The 21,333-nt window shown below is 31.9% G+C and overlaps 1 protein-coding gene across 3 annotated transcripts in view; it reads right to left on the bottom strand.

Annotated features, from left to right (window-relative positions):
- Positions 1-18,020: 18,020 nt before the first annotated feature.
- Positions 18,021-21,333, bottom strand: part of UACA (uveal autoantigen with coiled-coil domains and ankyrin repeats) — a 98,303-nt gene continuing 94,990 nt past the window's right edge. For all 3 annotated transcript variants that reach the window (XM_051980756.1, XM_051980757.1, XM_051980758.1), the window contains one exon: positions 18,021-19,813. In XM_051980756.1, coding sequence (XP_051836716.1) covers positions 19,742-19,813 — 72 coding nt within the window. In that variant the 3' untranslated portion in view covers positions 18,021-19,741. The remainder of the gene's footprint in view (positions 19,814-21,333) is intronic.

Raw genomic sequence — 21,333 nt, 5'->3', positions numbered from 1 at the left:
TTGAGGTATATGTGGACTTTTTGTTTCTTTTCAATGATCTCCTTAAGGTCTGTTTCAAAGTGTGTGGACATTTTAGTCACTTTATTTGCATAATTCTACACATTTTTCCCCAAAATAACTGTACTACTTTGCTGCTTCACCAACAATGTTTTAGTGTGCTTATCATTCCACAACCCATCCAACATTAACTATCGTCATTTTTGCCAATTTGCAGGGTACAAGGTGAGCCATCTGGCTTGTTTTGATTTGTATTTCTCTTACTGATTCAGATCATTTTTTTCATAAAATTGCGAATGCTTTATAGTTCTTCTTTTAAGAACTGTTTGTTCATCTCTTTTGACCATTTACCTATTGGGAAATGGCTATTACACACACACACACACACACACACACACACACACACACACACACACTGATTAGATTTATATCTTGGACACTAAACTCTTATCAGAAAAATCTGATATAAAGATTTATTTTTCTATTTTATTACTTTTCTTCTCATCCTAGATGCATTAATATTGTCTATACAAAAGCATTTCAGTTGTCATCAGTTAACTATTTTATGTTTTTTAATTGCCTCTATCTCTTGCTTAGTTAAGAATGCATCTTACCCACATCTGTGAAACATATATGATCTATTTCTCTTTTAGTCTTTTTATAATGAAATTTTTAATATTAAAATCACATGTTCATTTAGAGTGTATTGTGGAGGGTAATGAAAATTATTGACCTAAGCCTATTTTTCTACCATACTATTTTCCAGTTTTTACCTCTGGAAAACTTGTTTAGTTCTTTTGTTTCTGAATCTTCCTTGTTTAATCTGTTACATTGATTTATCTCTCTCTCTCTCTTTTTTAACCAAAACCAGATGGTTTGATAATTGTTGTTTTATGATATTGTTTGAGATCTGGAAAGTCTACTGCCTTACTTCTTTTTATAATTGCATAATATGTTCTGATTATTCTTTTTTAATTCTAATTTTGCTATGATTATTTGTTGGCTACTTTATCAATTTGATTTTTTGCTCTTTTTTTATCTAATCTGATCAAATCCTTAGTCAAGGATTAGCAATTTTGTTAGTCTTTTGTTCTATTTTTATTTATTACATATATAACAGCATGTCATATTTATTCAGAAAAATTATATATTTATCATTTTTATTATTTCTATGTTTTTTGTTTCTAATTTATGTTTCCCCTCTAACTTTAATATTTCTTCTTTTGTACTTATTTTAGGTTTGTTGATTTTCTACTTTTTAAAGTATGAGTATTCAGTTCATTAATGTTCTCATTTTCTATTTTATTAATTTTGCTAAATACGTGATTGTGATATTATTTTTCTCCTGAGGACATTCCAGAAATTTTGGTATGCTGTTTCATTGTTATCATTTTCTCTTACATAGGTAGATTTGTCCTTTCTCATTATTCAATATTTCATTGTTAAGTCTCTATTTGAGTTTGTATTTTTTTTTTTGTGGTCCCTGAATCAAGTACTATTTTTATTGCCCTATGATCTTAACTGAATATAAGTAATAAGTTTATTCTCCAAATGCTTTATTGTCCACATTCTTAAAGGAATCATCTAAGCTTCAAAAAAATATGGATAATAATATAACAGTGACAGGAGATTTCAATATTCCTCTATCAAAACTCAACAAATTTCTGGAGAAACGAGTAAAATGAAAAACAAGCAACTTAGGCATCATCAAAATGGGACAACTAAGAATATACATGTTTGTCTGGCTCAAATGAGACTTTTACAAAAATTGACCATGTACTAGAGCACAGAGATTTAAAAAAAAAAAAAAAAGGCAGAAATCGTCACTATATATTCGGTAAAGATCATAGGGCAATAAAAATAGTACTTGATTCAGGGACCACAAAAAAGATACAAACTCAAATAGAGACTTAACAATGAAATATTTAATAATGAGGAGGTCAAAGGACAAATCTAACTATGTAAGAGAAAATGATAACAATGAAACAGCATACCAAAATTTCTGGAATGTCCTCAGGAGAAAAATATTATCACAATCGTGTATTTAACAAAATTAATAAAATAGAAAATGAGATTAATGAACTGAACACTCATTCTTTAAAAAATAGAAAATCAACAATTCAACAAACCTAAAATAAGTACAAAAGAAGAAATATTAAAAGAGGGGAAACATAAATTAGAAACAAAAAACATAGAAATAATAAAAATGATAAATATATAATTTTCTGAATAAATATGACATGCTGTTATATATGTAATAAATAAAAATAGAACAAAAGACTAACAAAATTGCTAATCCTTGACTAATCTGATCAAAAAGAGAGCAAAAAATCAAATTGATAAAGTAGCCAACAAATAATCATAGCAAAATTAGAATTAAAAAAGAATAATCAGAACATATTATGCAATTATAAAAAGAAGTAAGGCAACAGACTTTCCAGATCTCAAACAATATCATATGTGGTTCCTTTAAGCATACTATGTTGTCTGCTTTTTTGGGGGGGAGGAAAGGAGTGAATATTGCTTTTGCTTTGGGTGGTAGCTTGATGGCAACTCCACTTTTTTTTTATTCACTTAATTCATAGTAAATATTTTTTCCTAATCCCTGAATCATATTTTGTATATGACTGCTTTTAAAATGTATTTCTTGTAAGCAACAGATTGTAGCGTTTTATTTTCTCATTCAGTCTGTCCCTTTTTCATTTTATTGGGTTGTTTGATCCATTCACATTTTGAAGTTATGATTTAAGTTTATATTTCCTCAATCTGTCTCTAAAAATTGAGCTTTTTTCAAATTTTAGCAACCGTTCCAGATGCCAGGTCCCTTTGAAAGCCTCAGAATTAATTAAACTGTTTTGCAGGAAATGTTTTTGATGTACTTTTTTCATTTTTGACCATAATTTCTTTTTAGTTTTGGTGTAACTGATCCTGTTTTCATTGTGGGTTTGAATGATTCTTGAAATGCTTGACTTTTCCACACCAAACAGCCCCTACAATATCTCTAATGGTCATTGAAGTGTTCTCTTTAAACTGTGAGATTTTTGCATGTTTCCTTGGAATACTATTCATTCTTTAAAACCACATTAAACAACAAAAGGGAACATTGAAACACAGACTTATGACATTAAATTCCACATTAAACTGACATAAAACTAACAAAAGTGGGGAAATTAGGTCACTTTAGCTTTATATAATCAAGATCAGACATTCCAAGTAAATATTATATCATCAAAAACAAAATATTCTTGATGGGTCTAAATGAAACCATTTCAAAATTATTGCATGTCTGAAGTAATTCACATCGTATGGTCTTGTGGTAGTTAAGACTAAGGATACTATAAACTATTCCTTATCAATAACCATATAAATTAGTTGCAGAAGAATAATAGAATTTCAGAATGAGAAGGGTTTTTATATATTATCTAGTCAAAGTCATGCCTGTACGTAGAAAGTTCTCAAAGTTTAATCTAGGCATCCCTATAGTCCCTGAATTCTTTTCAGGAGGTCTGACAAATTAAAAACTATTGTTATAAAAAATATGATTTTAAAATTCTAATATATCAAATATCAATAGATATAAATCATATAAACAAAAACTCTTTCTTTGGAAGGTCCTCAAAAAATTTTTAATGTTTAAAGGGTTACTGAAAATAAATATAAAAACCACTGCTCTGGAAGATTCTTATTGATAGCTATGCTATGCACAATGAATAGAATGTCAGGCGGGATTCAGGAAGATACTATATATAAGCTATGTGACCCTGGGCAAGTCACTTCACCCTATTTGCCTCAATTTCCTCAACTGTAAAAGGAAATGTCAAACTAGTTGTTTATCCTTATCAATTTTAAAATCTTCCTGGGAGCTTTTTTTGTTTGTTTTTATAATAACATAGAGCAAATTTTAAGCCCAGGAAATATTGCCCAACTGAGCACAGTTCAGAAATGTTTCTGTATCTAAAAATTCATTGCAATTTGCATCAAGAGATTTGGTTGAGTAGTAATTAATGTGATATAAAATAAGAAGGTTACAAACTGTAGGTGGGTATCTTCTTTCTTTAATACTTGGCTACTATTTACACATACCCATACCCATAAACACACACCTGTGTTTATTTTTATGGAAAAATTCCACTTTTTTTTAAACAATTAGAACTATTCAAAAATAGAGAGGACTATCTTAAGGAGGTACTGAACTCCTCACTAGAGGTCTTTAGGCAAAAACTGAATGACTTTTTTGGTGGAGTAGTCTCCTTGTTGGTCAAGTCCTGTCTGACCCTTTGTGATCTTATCTATTTTGGTTTTTTTTTTTTTGTTTCTATTTTTGTTTTTGTTTTTGATAATGACTCTTACTAATTAACTGTAGCACATAACTTTCACTCAATTATTTTCCTTTGGTAGGCAAAATTACAAAATACCCAAAATTTGGCTCTTTTCTTTCCATTCTAAGGCATCTCCTGGTTGAAAACTGCTCCCTTGAAAAGTAGGGCTATCATATACTAAACAGTATTGAGTGGTTCTTCTTATCTAATCAAGATTAAAGTTTGCCTTAGTTACTAGGCAACCATGCCATCAATCATTCACTTTATTTAAAATATTTTACATAAAATAGTAACAATTACTAATTAACTGAACTTTATAACTTCTGAAATTATGTCTCTCTCCTACCACCTCATTCACCCTCCCAAAATTTGGGTTCTTAAAGAGGCTTTGCATATTTTTTCTTTCCAGGTCCCTTAAGCATTAATTTGAACTGTTAACTTTTTATGCACAGTGATTTTCTTCTTTGAGACTTTGAAAATGAGTACAATAGCATTCCAAAGCCAAGTTTAAATGATTTATGAACTATTGCTTCTCCCTCCCCTTCACTGGCATGCTTCCAGGTTTTTGTCATCACTACTCCCTAACATGGCAAAAGATCAGATTGCATCTCCAGTTCATATAGGCTGAGTAAACACAGAGCTGAAGCAAATTCATGACTTTAAGAACTTAGAGTTCAATTTCTTCTGCTGGCTTCGACTATTTCGTTGCTATTTTTGCTGTTGAATTTATGTTTTGATGTCTTTCTCTGCCCTCAGTATCTCTCAATTAAATGGAAGAAGACCTATCATGACCAATCAATTGGTCATAAATGATGAATTCATTGACCATCACAACTCATTAAATTAAAAAAAAACTTAATGGCCACTCTGCAGTGATGGTGGTACAGTGATGAAAAAGAAGCAAATGATATCCTTCTGTAGCGACAATGACAGAGTGAGGGAAAAGGAGCAAACTGTATTTCTTCTTCAATCTTCATCATTATTCTCTCTGCAGCTTTTGCCTCTCTCCTCCTGAATACATTTTCCCCTCTATTTTCCAAGATACTGTTCTCTCCTAATCCTACTCTTTTCTGCTTTACCAATTCTTAATCTGCCTTAATTGGTTCATAATTCCCCACGATAGCCCCAACTTGTGCATATATTTTGAAGCTATGTCCTTTCATTTTAATTACATCTGCCACCCAAGGATTTAACTATCATCTCTTTGCAGATGATTCACTGATGTGTGTGTGTGTGTGTGTGTGTGTGTGTGTGTCCAGGCCCAGTTTTTCCTCAGCTACAATCCATCAGCAACAAAACTAGATGACCCACAGATGTCTCAAACAGATCCAAAATGCAACTCAGATTTCCCAATAAACCTATAACTCCTTTAAATTTCCCTATTTTTATCAAGTCCTCAGCATTCTTCCACTCTCTCAGGCTTTTTTTAATCTTGATGTTATCAACTCCTCACTCAACTAATCTCACATATTCACTCATTTGCCAAATCTTGTCATTTTATTTATCTCTAGAAGTAACCCATTTTCTCTGCTCACACAGCTACCACCTTAGATCAAACCTTTCTCACCTGAATTTTACAATAGTCTCCAAATTGGTTTTGCTGTTTCAGCTCTGTTCATTCCAGTCTATCTCTACAGAACTGCCACAGCAATCTTGCATTAGAGCACAGCTGATCATATCACTCTTTCTCAATAAGCCCCAGTGGCGCTTGGACACATTATCATCTTTGCTTTCACTATCTAGGTCAAGTCTTCCTTCCTATACTCTTCTATCCAGACAAAATATCCTTCTCTCTATTCTTCACATACCATCACCCATCGCAGAACCTTACCTTGTAGCAGTCCCTTCCATGTCTAGAAAGTGTTCCTTCTTCACTTTCATCAAGAATCAACTTCAAATATTAACTTGTAGCTGAAATCTTTTCTGATCCCTTCAACTGCTGATATTCTCCTTGCCTAACTACCTTTTATTTAATTACCTTGTAGATCTTTTATATTAATTCTTTATATAATTCTATATAACAGCTATATGATTATTTCCTCCTCTACAGACTATAAGGTCCTTGAGAATAGGGATTTATAAAAAATTTTGTATCCCCTAGTATAGTGTTTAACACATAGTAAGAAAGTACTGAATAAGTGTTTGTTAATTGCTAGACAATGTAGAGGACATAAGGAACTCCCTATGTTGCTTTTATTTTGTCTATGTTTCTTCCCTTTTGTTAATTTATTTAACCAAGAGCTAACCCTAAACTACCAGTATTGGGAAGGTTGAATATAAAAAAGATAGTATTTTCCAAAGAGTACCAACTAGTTCAATGCATATGTATATTTCGGATGTTAGCCTGGAAATGAGCTATCATTTTGTTAATGGAATTCTTGTAACATTCCATCCTAGCTTTAGAGCTGGACGGGATCATAGATTCCATCTGTCTCAACCAACTCATTTTATAGATAAGAAAACTGAGATAAGTTTAGTGTCTTCTCCAAGATAAATCCAAGATGAATTTAATTAATAAATGACAGAACTAAGATTCAAATTCAGATCTCCAGATTCCAAATGCAGTGCTCTTTCTAGTGTATTATAATCTCCTTCACATGATACCAAGCAATTTGGAGGAAAGTCTCACTGTTCTTTTTTTTTTAAACATTGACTTTTTAAATTTTGAATTTCAAATTGTCTAACTCCTTCCTTCAATATAATACTAACTATCCATGTGAATGTAAAACATTTCCATATTCATGTTTCAAAAAAAAGCAAGAAAAATACAATGAAAAAAAATTTCTCATTCCACATTCAGACTTCTGAAAGTAGATGGCATTTTTTATCATGAGTTGTTTTAGATCATTGTATTAATTAGAGTTGCTTAAGTCTTTCATATTTGTGAATGTGTACCATGTTGTCCTAGTTCTGCTAACTTCATTCATTTTCCATTGGTTCATATAAGTCTTCCAAAATTTTTCTGAATTCATCCCTTCATCCTTTCTTATAGTACAATAACATTCCATTACAACTTGTTCAGTAGTGATTCTCCTCTAGCTGAGAAGCGCCCCCTCAATTTCCAATTCTTTGCCACAACAAAAAGAACTGCTATACATATTTTCATACATTTACATTCTTTTCCCTTCTCTTTGATCTCTTTGAGATAACAGACCTAGTAGTGGTATTGCTGGGCCAAAGAGTAGCTCTTTGAGCATTCCAAATTAAATTATCTAGTTTGTCAATTCATTTTAATCTGTCCTAGAATCATATCTATTGACAATCAAAAAAATTAGGCTTGTAGCCAAAAATATCATATCCAGCAAAATCATTTATATTGAATGAGAAAAAAAAATGATCATTCAAGGAACATACAGATTTTCAGTACTTTCTATCAACCAAACTCGAACTCAATAGAAAAATTTAACATATAAGAGCCAATATCAAAGATCAATTTCAAGGAAGTTAACATTAATAAATTGCATATTTTCAAAAATGGAAAATGTATACCATATGTTTAAGATTGATATTAGCACTAGGGTAGCTCAAAAGAAAGATTGGAGCAGAGTTAATTAAAGTTAATTAAAAATATTAATTGTGTTATACAAATAAAGTGCAGAGGAACAATAGACACAAAGGCATTAGCAGGGGAAGAGGGCTTGTCATTCGGAAATCTTATTCACATCAGGGATGGGTTAAATAGACTACATATATGCCATGAAGGATATAGCATCTTCCAAAATCTATAAAGAAATAAGGGGGAGGGATGGGCAGTCAGGAAAGCAAAGGATGAGGGAAGAAGGCAAAGGGAAAGATTCATAGTTGGGGGCAAATTAAGTAATCACAAGGCAAGTTAAGGAGCAGAATTAAAGCAAAGAGTAAGCAGGGATAGGAAAGATATGTGGGGGGGGGGTGAAGCTGTATGTGTGAGTGTGTGTATCTATATAAGTATACATAAACATATCCTTTTTTAACTAGTCTGCTTGGGGTGAGGGATGAAAGGGGAGAATAAAGTAAAAAAAGGTGCACAGCAGAGAACAAAAGAACAATTTACAAGGAAGTAAAGATGGACATTCATAAATATAATTTATTCTACTAATTTATATATGTAAATACTTTCTTGAATTGTTATTTCATGGTTATATTTTTTGAATCCTCCTTGCTGCTCTGCTGGGCACATGATAATATTCTCTTTTGTTTTATTTTGTTTTGTATTCCTAAAAAAAAAAAGAATTTAAAAAAACCAGCAAAAAATAAAAATAATGATTGCTATCACTATCCTTTTTACTTCAGCTGGAGTATAATAGGTTCTATTCCATCCACCTATTTTAACTTTGTGTGTCTTTCTATTTTAAATGTTTCTTGGAAATGAAATATTGTTGGATTCTGGTTTCTAATCCAATTTGCATTTGCTTCCATTTTAAGGGTTAGTTCATCCCATGTTATAAGTATTATCATTCTATTTTCCCCATTTCCTTTCTCTCAGGCCTTTCCCTCCCTACTTGGCTGTTGGATAAGATAGATTTCTACATCCAGCTGTGTGTGTGTGTGTGTGTGTGTGTGTGTGTGTGTGTGTGTGTGTATGTGTGTGTATTCTTCCTTCTTTGAACCAGTTCAGATGAGTGAGAGTAAAGTGGTGCTCACTACTCCTCCCCCTTTTCCCTTCCACTACTTGGCGAATTCTTTTGTTTTAGGGAGTTAATTTCTTCAGTAATTTTTTATGCCTCTTTTACCAAGCTATTAATTTTCTTTTCATAAATTTTGTATTGTTCTCGTTGCTTTTCCCAATTCTTTCTCCTTCATTCTTATTTGATTTTAAACATCTTTTTCAGTACTATCTTTAATTCCTCTATGAATTCTTGCAGGAGTTGTGTCCAATCTGCATTTTTCTTTGAGGTTGATTGTAGATATTTTCCATATCATCTTCTGAGTTTGTGTCTTCAGCTTCCCTGTCACCATAATAGCTTTTTGTAGTCAGTTTTTTTGTAGTTGTTGCTGTTTTTGTTAGCTCATTTTTCTACTCTATTTCTTGACTTTGAACTTTGTTAGAGTTGGGTTTTGCTCACTGGGGAATTGAAGAGAAGGGGAAAAAGCGGTTCCCTGTCCCAAGCTTCAAACTTTTTGCCCTACTAATTTCACGGCTAGTACTGAGTTTCTGTAAGTTTCTGGTCCTTCCAAGGCAGTATGATCTGGAAAGAGCTATGGGTACTGGTTTGCATTTTGATCTTATCCAAGAAGAGCCCCAACTACCAAACAGCAACCTCCACCCCCAACCCTAGTATCACAGAACAATTTTTCTAACCACCTATATTATTTTGGGTTCCAAAAATGTCTCATTCCAATCTTTTTCTGGCTATGCCACTTCAAAATTCGATTTGACTGGTTATTTTAAAATTGGTTGGAGAACATCAGAAGAGTTTAGATGTAATGGCCCCTCTAGTTTTGGCATCTTGGCTCCATCTCTTACTTTTCTTAACCCAGAAATTTTGTGTTTTTCCTTGTATGACATTTTCTAGTGAACTATCACCAGCCACTCACCAATCACTCTTCCAAGCAGTTCACAAAACTCAAAAAAGACAAAGCACATGTTGTCTTTGTATAGAACTCAAAGGTAAGTGTTATATCAAGTTAAATAGGTCCCACTGCTTCTGATTTTATACAAAATTCTGCTAAGAATTACTAAGTAAGTACTAAAAACATAATTACCGCTCTCATCTCTTAGCTAGGTCTCCATTCTCTCCTCTTTTTGGGCATGGGAAAAAATTTCCCACCCATGTCAGCACTTTCAGTGGGTCTAGAATCTTGAGGGAATTTCCCATTCCTCTCTAATTATATTAGCCTAGCCCTTAAGGAACAATTAATTGGATGGGATTATTTATATTACCAAGACCTGTTTCTTACTACCTTTCTGCTAAGGCTGGGGAGCTATACACATAATGGTTTTACTGTGCACCAGAGAAGACAATCTCTTTCTGCACATATTAGTAATGTACCTTTAGTTTTATAAATTGATGAAATAGCAGGGACATGATTAGCCCAGTTACATAGCAAATCAGAAAACAAATCAGGAATATCACCTGAGAACATGAAAACCGTGACTTTATTGAGCAATGCTATTAATTTTTCCAATTAGGAAACTGAGGTCCAGAAAGATAAAATGATCCTTAAGTCCCTATCCAATTGGTAACTATTAAATCATATTTCTTCATTTATCTTTAAAAATTATTTTTCTATACTTTGCCATCTAACAAAATATATCTTTGAATATTCACTTGGAAAATCAAACTACTCCTTTTCTCACTGATCTTCACAGCACAAACAGTTTGGGCAAAACAAGCTATCTCCAAAAGCACAATAGCATACTCTAGGGCAAAAGTAGGGGGAAATGTTGAATTTTTTCAACCTAACAAGGGAAATACAGGTGAGTATTGATTGCTTCCTCATCACTACTTGGGGTCAATTCATTTCCCACAGACTGAAAAGACAATTCAAAAAACCTTACAGGAAAAACTTACAGTTCTTCTACTCATTCATCTCTTCCTTCTTTCACTTTACTGTATACCACGGATATACAAAAGAATACAAGACTCAGCTATTTTCCAAAAAAGGATAAACTAATGAAGTTAAAATAGGTGACCAACCAATGACGCCAAAGCAGTGTAGAATATAGATATATGGATAATATGTATTACAAGAAAAGCTCAAAAGAAAAGGAGATCATTTCTGTTTGGAGATCATTCCACTGGTGGAATTTGGACCTAGAAAGTGAATAAAATTTTTTGAGGCAGGGATGAAGTGAAAGGAAATGTTTGGTAAATTGGACAGAAGTGAAAAAACAAGGTTTTCCTTATTTCCACTTCACTACCAAATCCTTCTTGCCCGTCAGAACCAAGATTAGAATAAAAATTTTCTTAATGTTTCTTCTTTCTCTTTTAAATTACCATTTACTTTTAAATATTCAACCTGTTCTGGTCCACCCAAGTATATTATCATCTACCAACATCTTTTTATTTTGCCCTCAAAGATAACATGAGAAACTTTGCTAAATACCTTGCTTAAATCTAGGAACACTATGTCTAAAACATTCTCTTGATCTACTTGTTCAAAAAAGATTTCTTTTTTTAGTCTGCCACTTTTTTAAATGATTAAATTTTAAACTAATTTTCCATTTATTGTAAAATAAATTTTGTTGATATTGTTTTTATAATATCTATACTTCCCAATAAAGATAAAAAGCCACACAATTCAACAAAAGTAGCCAACATATTTTAATATCTGACATTTGCCTACCTCCCTACCCAATCTCTGCCAAGAAATTGGGAAGGAGCCTTCTCATATTTCTTTGTGATCAAATTTGGTCTTTATAATTTCATAGCATTCAGTTTCAATTAGTTTGTATTTTTTCCTGGTTCTTACTTAATTATATCAGTTTGTTTTCTCATGCTTCTATTTATCAAATTCCTTTTTTTTACCCTTTCAGGATAGTGATATTCCATTACTTTCATGTACTACATTTGTTTACCCATACCCCACTTGATACTTTGTTGCCAGACTTCTGCTACTGCAAAAAGTGCTGCTATCAATATCTGAGTGTATATGGAAATCACTTTTAAATAAATAATATCCTTGGAGAATACATCTAGCAGCAAATCTCTGGGCCAAAGGCATAAACATTAGAATAATTTTTTTGTTTGTTTTCCAGAATAATGCGCATACTCATCTTACCACAAGTTCTTCAACATTGGCAGGTGTGAAGTAAAATCTCGGAATTATTTTGTTTGCAATGAGAGAGAAAGTTGAGACAGAAACACACACACACACACACACATACACACACACACAGAGACAGAGAGACAGAGACAGAGACAGAGAGAGGAGAGAGACAGAGAAAGAAAAAAGGAGGTAGAGAGGGAGAAGGAAAGGAGAGGAGAGAAGGAAGGGAGAAAGAAAAGACATTCCCTGGGTCTGGTCATTCAACCTGTTCCAAAGCATTAGTCAGTCTTTCTCTTGGGTATTTTGGAATAGAATGAACATATCCAAGTTGTGTGATTAATGAAAAGATGTTAATTTGTTTCAAGTGAAATGTTCCAAGGTTTCATCCTTGATACTGTTCTTTTAAAGATTTTTATTAATTTCTAGGATGAAAGCAGAATTGGCAGACTTATTAAATTTAAATGACATAATGCTAGCATTACTGATAAGGTGAATGACAGACTCAAAATCAAAGATTTCAACAGACCATCATAATCATCAGATTCTAATGAAAAGTTACCACAATTAAAAAAGCAAAGTAATTGACCTGTGGGGACAAGAAAGCAGGAGCTATTGCCAATAGTTCTATTAAAGAGGACATTTTTTTCCTCAAACTGAGGCACTAGATGAAAGCAGGGAGAAACAGAACATCTAGATTTGATGCTGTAGACTATTCCAAATCTTTGACAATCTTGTGAAACCTAAGGATCCCTCTCAGAATGTTTTTAAATGCATAAAATAGAATTACAAAGGAAACCAATTATATTGAAATAGTTATCAAAAGAAAAAATTCTTATGCATGGGATGGCAGATTAATAAAACTTGTGGGCTAAACCAGAAGTGAATCTCTTGGAAGTAAAAAAGCCAGTGATATCACTTTGTGGTACACACAGCAGTGTGGCCCCAGCAATTGTTTCTGGATAGAACTCTAATCACTATATGTGAATTTATTTCTACTAAAAAATGTATTCTGAACTCCAAATAACTTTAATGTTAACTTTTTGAGCATCAATTCTTTGGAAATTGAGGAATTCTTGAATTTCTAAATGGGGAATTGTAAGCATCTGGGAGAATTCTAGGAGAAGCTAAGTTAGCCAAACAAGAAAAAGAAGAGAAATTGGGTTTGTTACCTAGTTGAGATTCGAGATAACACTTTAAGTTTCAAAATTAAGGAGAAAAGTACAAGTCAAGGAAACAACAGTCTGGGTCTTCTTTGGGCAATTTTTACTCCTTTCTTTTTGCAAAAGTACTGGGAGGGTACTTTTTTTTTTTTTTTCCTTTTTCTATTTTCCTATTTGTATTACCTTTCATTTTCCTAGAAGTAGGGTAGTGGGGAAGAATGGGTTAAAACTCATTTCCTTTCTTTACATTCATCTCAAACTCTAGATTAATATCACATAAGCAGACTTCATATAGGGCCCATAAAAAGACATAATTCCCACATCTGCTGGACATGATTTGGAGATTATTGGGAGAATGGAAGAGAATTTATAAGGATTCTTCTCCTTAGTTAGATACTCACTAGCAGATCCAGAATTTAAACTAATTTATAACATTGGTTCTTTCACCTATTCTGTCAGACTTTAAATTAGATTTTTTAAGTTTTTTTTTTTCAAATTCTCTTTTAGAGAATGATCTCTTCTTTACAGAAAATGTAAAGGAAGAGACTGACCAAAAAGTTCTGAAGAAAGAGCAAAAGAGTTGAATATTAAATAGTTTAAAGGTTTGAAAGCCATGTAACTATACTTAGGTCAAAATAAAATCCTTTTTAAGTTAACTCAGCCCTTTTGTTTTATCTTAGGTTCTTTTTATTTCTTTTGGTAAATTTATAATTTTCAGTTAACAAAGAGATGGTCACTATATCTTTATCACCAGAACTACAAATAGTCATCATAATCTCCCCATTTAAAACATGTTATAATTTCAAAGGCATTAATGATAAATATAATTTTTAAACATTTAATTTCTATCACTTACAGATTAATATATCAGCTCTTCAACACAGTGCTCATAATTTCAATTATGTTAAATTCTGTTGCAATATAGTGGTCACACACAATACAAATTAATAGATAATAGAAATAGTTGTATACTAACCATTTTAATAGTGTTCTTGGTAACTACTAATCCTCTTAAATATATCTGTTTGAAACAGATGATTTCATACAAAGATGTGTGTTAGTAGCTGGGGAATGTTTTTCAATATGAATGGGTGGCATCAAAAAGAAATGGTTTTAAAGGGAACAAAATTGCTTAGGGATTAAGACCAAATAACTAGAACAATTCAGTTTGAAAAATCCTTATGCTCATGGGAGTAACAGCCATTTGAGAAGTATGAATCAGTTTTAATACTAGTGGAGTTGGATGCAGTAGGACATTCCCCACTTCTCCCACCATTTATACTGAGAAGACTTATTTTTAAAATCTACATAAATGAGATACTCAAACTCCCATAAGAAGTGAGACAATGTAAGGCAGCAATGTGGAGGGAAATATAAAAAGGAAACAGTTGGGCTTTTATTTTGGCTTAGCATACATTTCATCAGGAAATATCTGAATAAGAAATAGTTTCATTTTTAAACCATGCAAAGAATTTTTAAAGCAGACCATAAGGTGCCACATGAGTTAGCAACAATCAAGGGATCCCAGGAACATAAAGTCACAATGTCTAATTGTTTGACTTGTGAAAAGGAAAAAGCTTTGCAAACTGCATTCAATTATGTTAAAGCAATGCTAATTTCATACTCCCTTACATTAAAGACTCTTCTTTCGATTTTTTTTTTTTTTTAAATCTTAAAGTAAGGGACATATTGTAAATATTAAGTTCAAATTAAGAAATTTTTAAAAGTTACTGGGCACACTTCCTTAATGTAAACATAGAAATGACAATTATAGACTTTCTTTACCCAGGTAACACTGCAGAGTCTTCTCAGATTTCTCCTAGATATTAATATGAGCATCGGTTCAAAAGGCACCTCAAGAGGAATTAAGTACTTGCTAACATCATTTGTACAGGCAGAACATACAATAAAGACTACTCAGTTAAAAAATTTGAAATCTTGTTCCATTTTTATCACTAATAGTAATGTGACCTTGAACAAGTCTTCATTTTTCTGGCCTATTCTCTGATCTGTAAAATAAGACAATTGGACTAGAGGATCTCTAATGTCCTGTTCCACTCAGCATTTGTGGAGCAGACTCCTCTCTCTGGAATGTTCCTACTTCAAGGGTGTTAAGCATCTTGTAAAGGATTCACTTAGCCTATTCATCAGGACTAATTTCAAAGCAATGAAATTCTTTGCCATGTATTTCTGAAGTGAACATTTTAAATTTTTTACATTAGCAATATAGAAAATGGAATTCTTCAATTATATGTGCAAATTGCAGGAAAACATAGGTGTCAATACCATGAGATTTTACTGAATTTGCAATGATTATTTTTTCATGGAATACAGAAGACATTTATTTAAAATTAAAATCCTTTCCAATAGAAGAGTGACCATGATCATCTCCAAAGCTATTGCAAGTATGTTTTTTGCAGTGAAATTTCAACATTAGAGTGTAGTAGGCTTTTTAAAATTTCCTACAGGTACCACTTTTAAAGTGGTCTCCACTGTATTATTTCAGCCCATAAGAAAATTATTACTTAATGATGCATAAAACTAATTATTATGAAACAAGACTGAATTTGTATGGCAGTTGCTCACAATGTGGAAAATCACACTTTTTCATGCCCTATTTTCTTTTAAGATGTGTGCCCTTTTTCTATCATCTAATGTATTCTGTATATATAAAAATAAATACTCTTCACAGCAGGGTCCTGGCTTGAAGGCTTCAGAATCCAATAAAAGAGTCCTGTAGTTTAATGGCCCTTAAATGCTCAACATCTTTTTCACTTAATGTAAAATCCATCTGATCTAATAGCTGTGACTGAATCATAGATATATAATTTTTTCTATTAAATGTTAATTTTCTGACTTGGCAGAGCAATAGGAGCTATAAATTATTAAGAAGGCAATAACCTCTATAAACTCTTTGCAGAATTCACAATATTCCCAAGGCTGCTATTTTGGGGGGGAAAAAAATTACAAACCAGCTTTAAAAATAAAATAAAAATTGGGTCCATTAAGTACAACAATTTGGTACCAACTATCAATTATAAGGAATATTATTGTTATTGATGTTTCTTCCACTGTTTTACTAAATATAACAAAATAGAATTATTTATTTATTATAAGGAAAACAATCCTCACTGCTCTGGTCTATATTTTATTTACATATGACATTTTGGTGACCTTCCCTTTTTGTTTGAATTCATTCATCACTGATGTTTGTTCAGGAAGGCGTAAATAATGAAAATGTCCTTTAATACATAGGTGATGCCACATACCTAATTATGCTAAATAGATGCATTACTCCTGCGAAGGAAGGCTCCCTGGGATGTCAGGATCACCATAGAAGCCTGCCCTTTTTTCCTCATTCTGCATTCTTGATTTATTTGAGCTAAAAGTCCAACGAGAAAGAATCAGACACCACGCAACAAGAAGTATGTTAATATTTAATTGATGAAGCTGGTTTAGATACTCCTGAACACCACTGAGTTAAGGGAGAACTGAAAGGTCAAATTATTTTTTCTAATTTGTGGTTTCCAAGGAACAAATTCTTCAGTGTAAACAGCACCTGTTTCCAATTCTAACTTTTGCTCATTTTCTGTCATTATAAAAGACATTGATGCCGTCTGGGAGGGTGGGCTACTTAATATCCTTACAATGAGAAGGTAGCAGTCCATGCAAATATATAACCCCAAATCTATATCAAATGTTTTAAACTCTGTAAATGGTAGCTTTTCTCTAAATTCTCTAACGTGACTACTAGGTAATAAGATAGAACTTGGTGGCAGAGGGAGGAAAAGAGAAGAAGGAACAAATAAAAGCTTTCATAATATATTGGGGGGGAAAGGGGGATGCATGGCCTAAAGCTTTAGGAAGTGTTGGTTTTTACTTGGTCCTGGGATATTTAAAATAATCAATTCAATGGCATAACCCACGCATCAAAATCTTTAAAACAACATCAACAACAAAACCCACATCTTAAACCTCTTCCTTTTTCCATATTAGAACAAATAAAAAGAAGAATACTGATGGTTTGATAGGTACATAGCTATAGGTAAGGACTGTCTTTTGAGTCCTCAAAAGGGAGTTGGTGATATTAAGTAAAAAGCATTCATCCTTATGAATTAGAGGATTTTAAAAGCAGAGACAAGAAAATGTATTCAGAATAATGGGAAAATTCAAACAATGTGGAACTTTATCAAGATAAAGTGAGAATAATCTATTTTAATTTTTTAAAATCCACCCTTAAAATTGAATCAAATTCCTTTTATGATTTAGAAACAATACCAGTAGAGTTAACATACACATTCAGCACAATACTAAAAATTAATATACTTTCTGATATAGGTATTTGATCTTTTTATTATATCAAATTCTTATAACACTGGTTTGCTTTAAAAAATTCGATTTTTTTTTTCTATTGTGTAGGAAAGGGGAAAGACAGAGGGAGAGAGAACATTAAGAAAACTTCATTAATGTCCTATAATAAAATGGAAATTTTGCGGCTTTTAGAAAGGACTCATAAAACTCTGGTCAATGTTTTATTTTACTTTTAACCTATACTCATACTACATGAACACTTTAACACATAAGTAAGGAAAAACCAAAATCATCTGATTATATGTGATTAAGTTATTTTACCAACTTAAAAAAAAAAGGCTTTATGTTTATAAATGGAGTATTAAATAAAAACATCAAAAACCAAGGGAAAAAATACAACTGATCCAGGTAGGTTCTTGTGTTTTCATTTTAGGTGGCTAAAACTAGACCTTGAAATAGTTTCCCATTCTGTTGTAATCCAAGAGGCTAAGAGGAAGTAATTTTAATCAATCTCTCTATTATAAAGACATTAAAACCACAATTCATTGAAAGCAGCATTTTATTGATGGATATAGGAGAAATAAAATATATAGTTTCCCACAAATTAGGAAAATACAATTTTGAAATGTCAGTTTCAGTTTAGCAAGTTCTCTCTAGTAAGAGTTTCAATAAAATTACAAAAGACAAATTAAAACTTAAATTTAACATGTGGATCTCTACTATTTGTATTCTAAGATATTCCACTTAGATAATATGATAAAAGAGCACCATTTAATCATGCTAATAAAAAGTTAAATATTTCTCATGTAAAATTTAACACTCTACATTAATGATTTTTTGAAAATTACAGTTTAGAAATTCCTAGTACTGCTGTAGCTTTCTCCATTTAGTAAACGAGGCTAGTTTTCTCTAGGCGGCAGTTTCTATTTTGATGGCATTCTGCCCTGAGCTTTCTCAGACAGCTAGACTCAAAATCTGCCTCAGGAAGCACTGACCCTCCAGGGGAAAGTCACATTCCCTTTAATGCAAAAAAACTTGGCTGAAATGGTTATTCTTTTGGCCTTGTTTGATATAAACAGTGAACTCCTGTAATTGCCCATTCCCCATTTGAATAGTAAACAATATTAATAAAATAATAAAACAATATTAATAAAATTAAGTTTTTATAGTGAGATGTATTAGTACGTTTCACTAAATTTTCTATATAATAGCATATCAAATGTTTTGATATGGATAATTCTTATAATTTTCACCTTTAACAACTGTATTTTCAATTAAAACCCACAAAGGCAAGTTTTAATTAATAAGCCTATCCTCAATTTGCAAGAAATGTAACCTCAAAATATAATTATCTCCGAATGCAACTTTCCTATAAATAAATTTGAAAAAGTTGCTTTGATACACTTAATATCTATTTTGGTTATGATAGTGACAAAGTTTTAAAGTTGTTGCTAAAGATCTGACACTTTAAGGAATCTAGCATATAATTTATCAGTTATTTAATCATTAGAGCATGAAAAATTACTATTTTAAGTAAAACTTAAGATACTGTACTAGAAATCAATAGATCATTTCGAATCTCCTGATAAAATCCAGACCAGCTACTCTTAATCTAAATGGAATCAGTTACAAAGCATTAATGAAAAAATATCTCTGTAAAAAAGCATAAAATTTATTAGTGTATAAGGAGAAAATCTGTTCCTCTACTAAAGGAAAAGGCACTTAAATTTAAGTTATTTAAATACAAAGACAACTTGGCCAGCCAAGTTACAACACTACCACATAACATCTTATTTGATATTGCTTTACTAAAAACCAGAAGGTATTTCGATTCATGAATCCTCCAAAAGAACTTTTTAAACAACTTGTTTTAACCAAAAAAATTTTACATGGGCTTGTTTATAACTGAATTCATGTTTTATAATGGGCAGCAAAGGTTTTTTTAAAAGTAGTTACTATGACAGCAGTAGCAACAAACAACTCTGTCATCATTTTGACTGCTAAAATTTGCAATACCTTTAAATAGTTTAAATTTCCTCAAAATACACAATAAATACATTTGGAATATAACAAATTGATGATCCTGTAACAGCAACAGAATCATCTTTATCATTTCATTTTTGTCATATTAGAAAAAAAAAAGTACATTTATTTTCAGTTACACTAACACAATAAGATCTATAGCAAGAAGAGAAGGCGCTAGAGTTTGATACATTACAGGCTCAGTCAGGTGATGCCTTCATCACATCAGGACTAAATACTCTAGCAAACAAGTCCCTGTCTCATGCGGATGATCTGGAGCAAGGCAGCTTGAACATCTTCATCCATATGACCCTTCAAAGTAGGGAAAAAAGAATTTAAATCACCTTCATTTATACAAAATGCTAAAATTAAAAAGGACTTTAGAAGAGTGCAATATGCTGTATGACTGATCAAAAGCCTAATCCTTGGCATAAAGATTAAACATATAGAGTATTATAATATTTGAATAATGTAGTAGGGGAGCAATACCAACACAAGACCACAGACTAACAATACACTTTCAGAACATGGGGATTTTTTCCCCTCTCTACAGAAAAAAATATCATTATTATCTTTCTGAGTAAGCAGACTAAGGTGTTAGGGATAGCATTAAATTATAACTTGGGGGAAAAAATTAAAGAAATCACAAATTTAAAAAGAGTTGGTGATTAAATGCAAAAAGCCAATATGGCCTTCATCCCATTTTCAGCTTCAAAACTTAAATAGATTACAGCACAACACTTCCTATTAATATAAAAGGTTTCTCTTCCAAAATCTGTTTCTGTAACAGCAGGATGTTTAAATTTCAAACATTAGCCATAGTTGACTAAACTGAATTTCTTAGTTAACTTTATATGCCAGAAGGCAATATTTTTCAGATGCCAATTGCTTTTGTTTTGTGTTGCATTAGTAGTCAGCAGAAGAAAAAAAAGTTTAAAACAGAAATATACTAAGTTATTCATTATTATTGTTTCAAAAGAAATAAACATGAAATCTGGGCTGTTAGTCTGGACTATCCAACAGGGAAGAAGCTGCTCTGTCTATTCTTGTCAATATGCAAACCAAATGACTCACTCTTTCTACCAATTTCCACCTCTTCTTCCTCACTCCTCACTTGTGTATCAAGCTCCTGTATCAAACTGCCATATTTTCTGTTATTTCAGTATAATATTGTAAAAAGTACCCATTTCCCACAACATTCATCCTTCAAGTTCAAGATCTTTCTTTTTAAGAATTCCTTATCATCTATTATGCTTATTCTTGTTTATACTATTCACCTAGTGCTTTTATTATCTCGTCTTTCCTTACATCTCTGCTATCCATGTCTCCATGATCTAATACTATCCATTTATAAAAACAATTCCTGTTTTTTTTTTCATCTAACATGTAACTATTCTGTCTTTTTAACAAACCTTCCTCTAAGACTTATTGAGAGGAAAATTGAGGATATGGCAGATAAAGTATTATACTTGTTAAAGTGTCTCTGGAGTGAATGACATACAGTATTCATATACAGCTACTTTTCTCAGTATGTTTTTTTTCTCATTTAAATATTAATTTTACGCAAATGAAGAATTCTTCTTGGACTTTGCTGAGCTCAGTACTAAAGAAAAAAATTCCAAATCAAATTATTCTTTTATTTAAAATCCAATGTAGTTCTGTGAACATGCTATTTTTTAAATGATCAAAGCCCTCTGTTGAAATATAGGGAATATGTTTGTATCCTCTCAAAAATTCACTAAGGTCTTTTGACTTCATTTTTTCAGCATACGGAGATGTGTTGTTGGTAATGCATTATCTCCAGATAGCAACACCATTAATATGTCACCACT

Source organism: Antechinus flavipes, chromosome 2, assembly GCF_016432865.1.
Source record: "Antechinus flavipes isolate AdamAnt ecotype Samford, QLD, Australia chromosome 2, AdamAnt_v2, whole genome shotgun sequence".
NCBI classification, from domain to species: Eukaryota; Metazoa; Chordata; class Mammalia; order Dasyuromorphia; family Dasyuridae; genus Antechinus; species Antechinus flavipes.
Note: the sequence above shows the minus strand (reverse complement) of the source record. Positions and strands in the feature narration are given on the sequence as shown.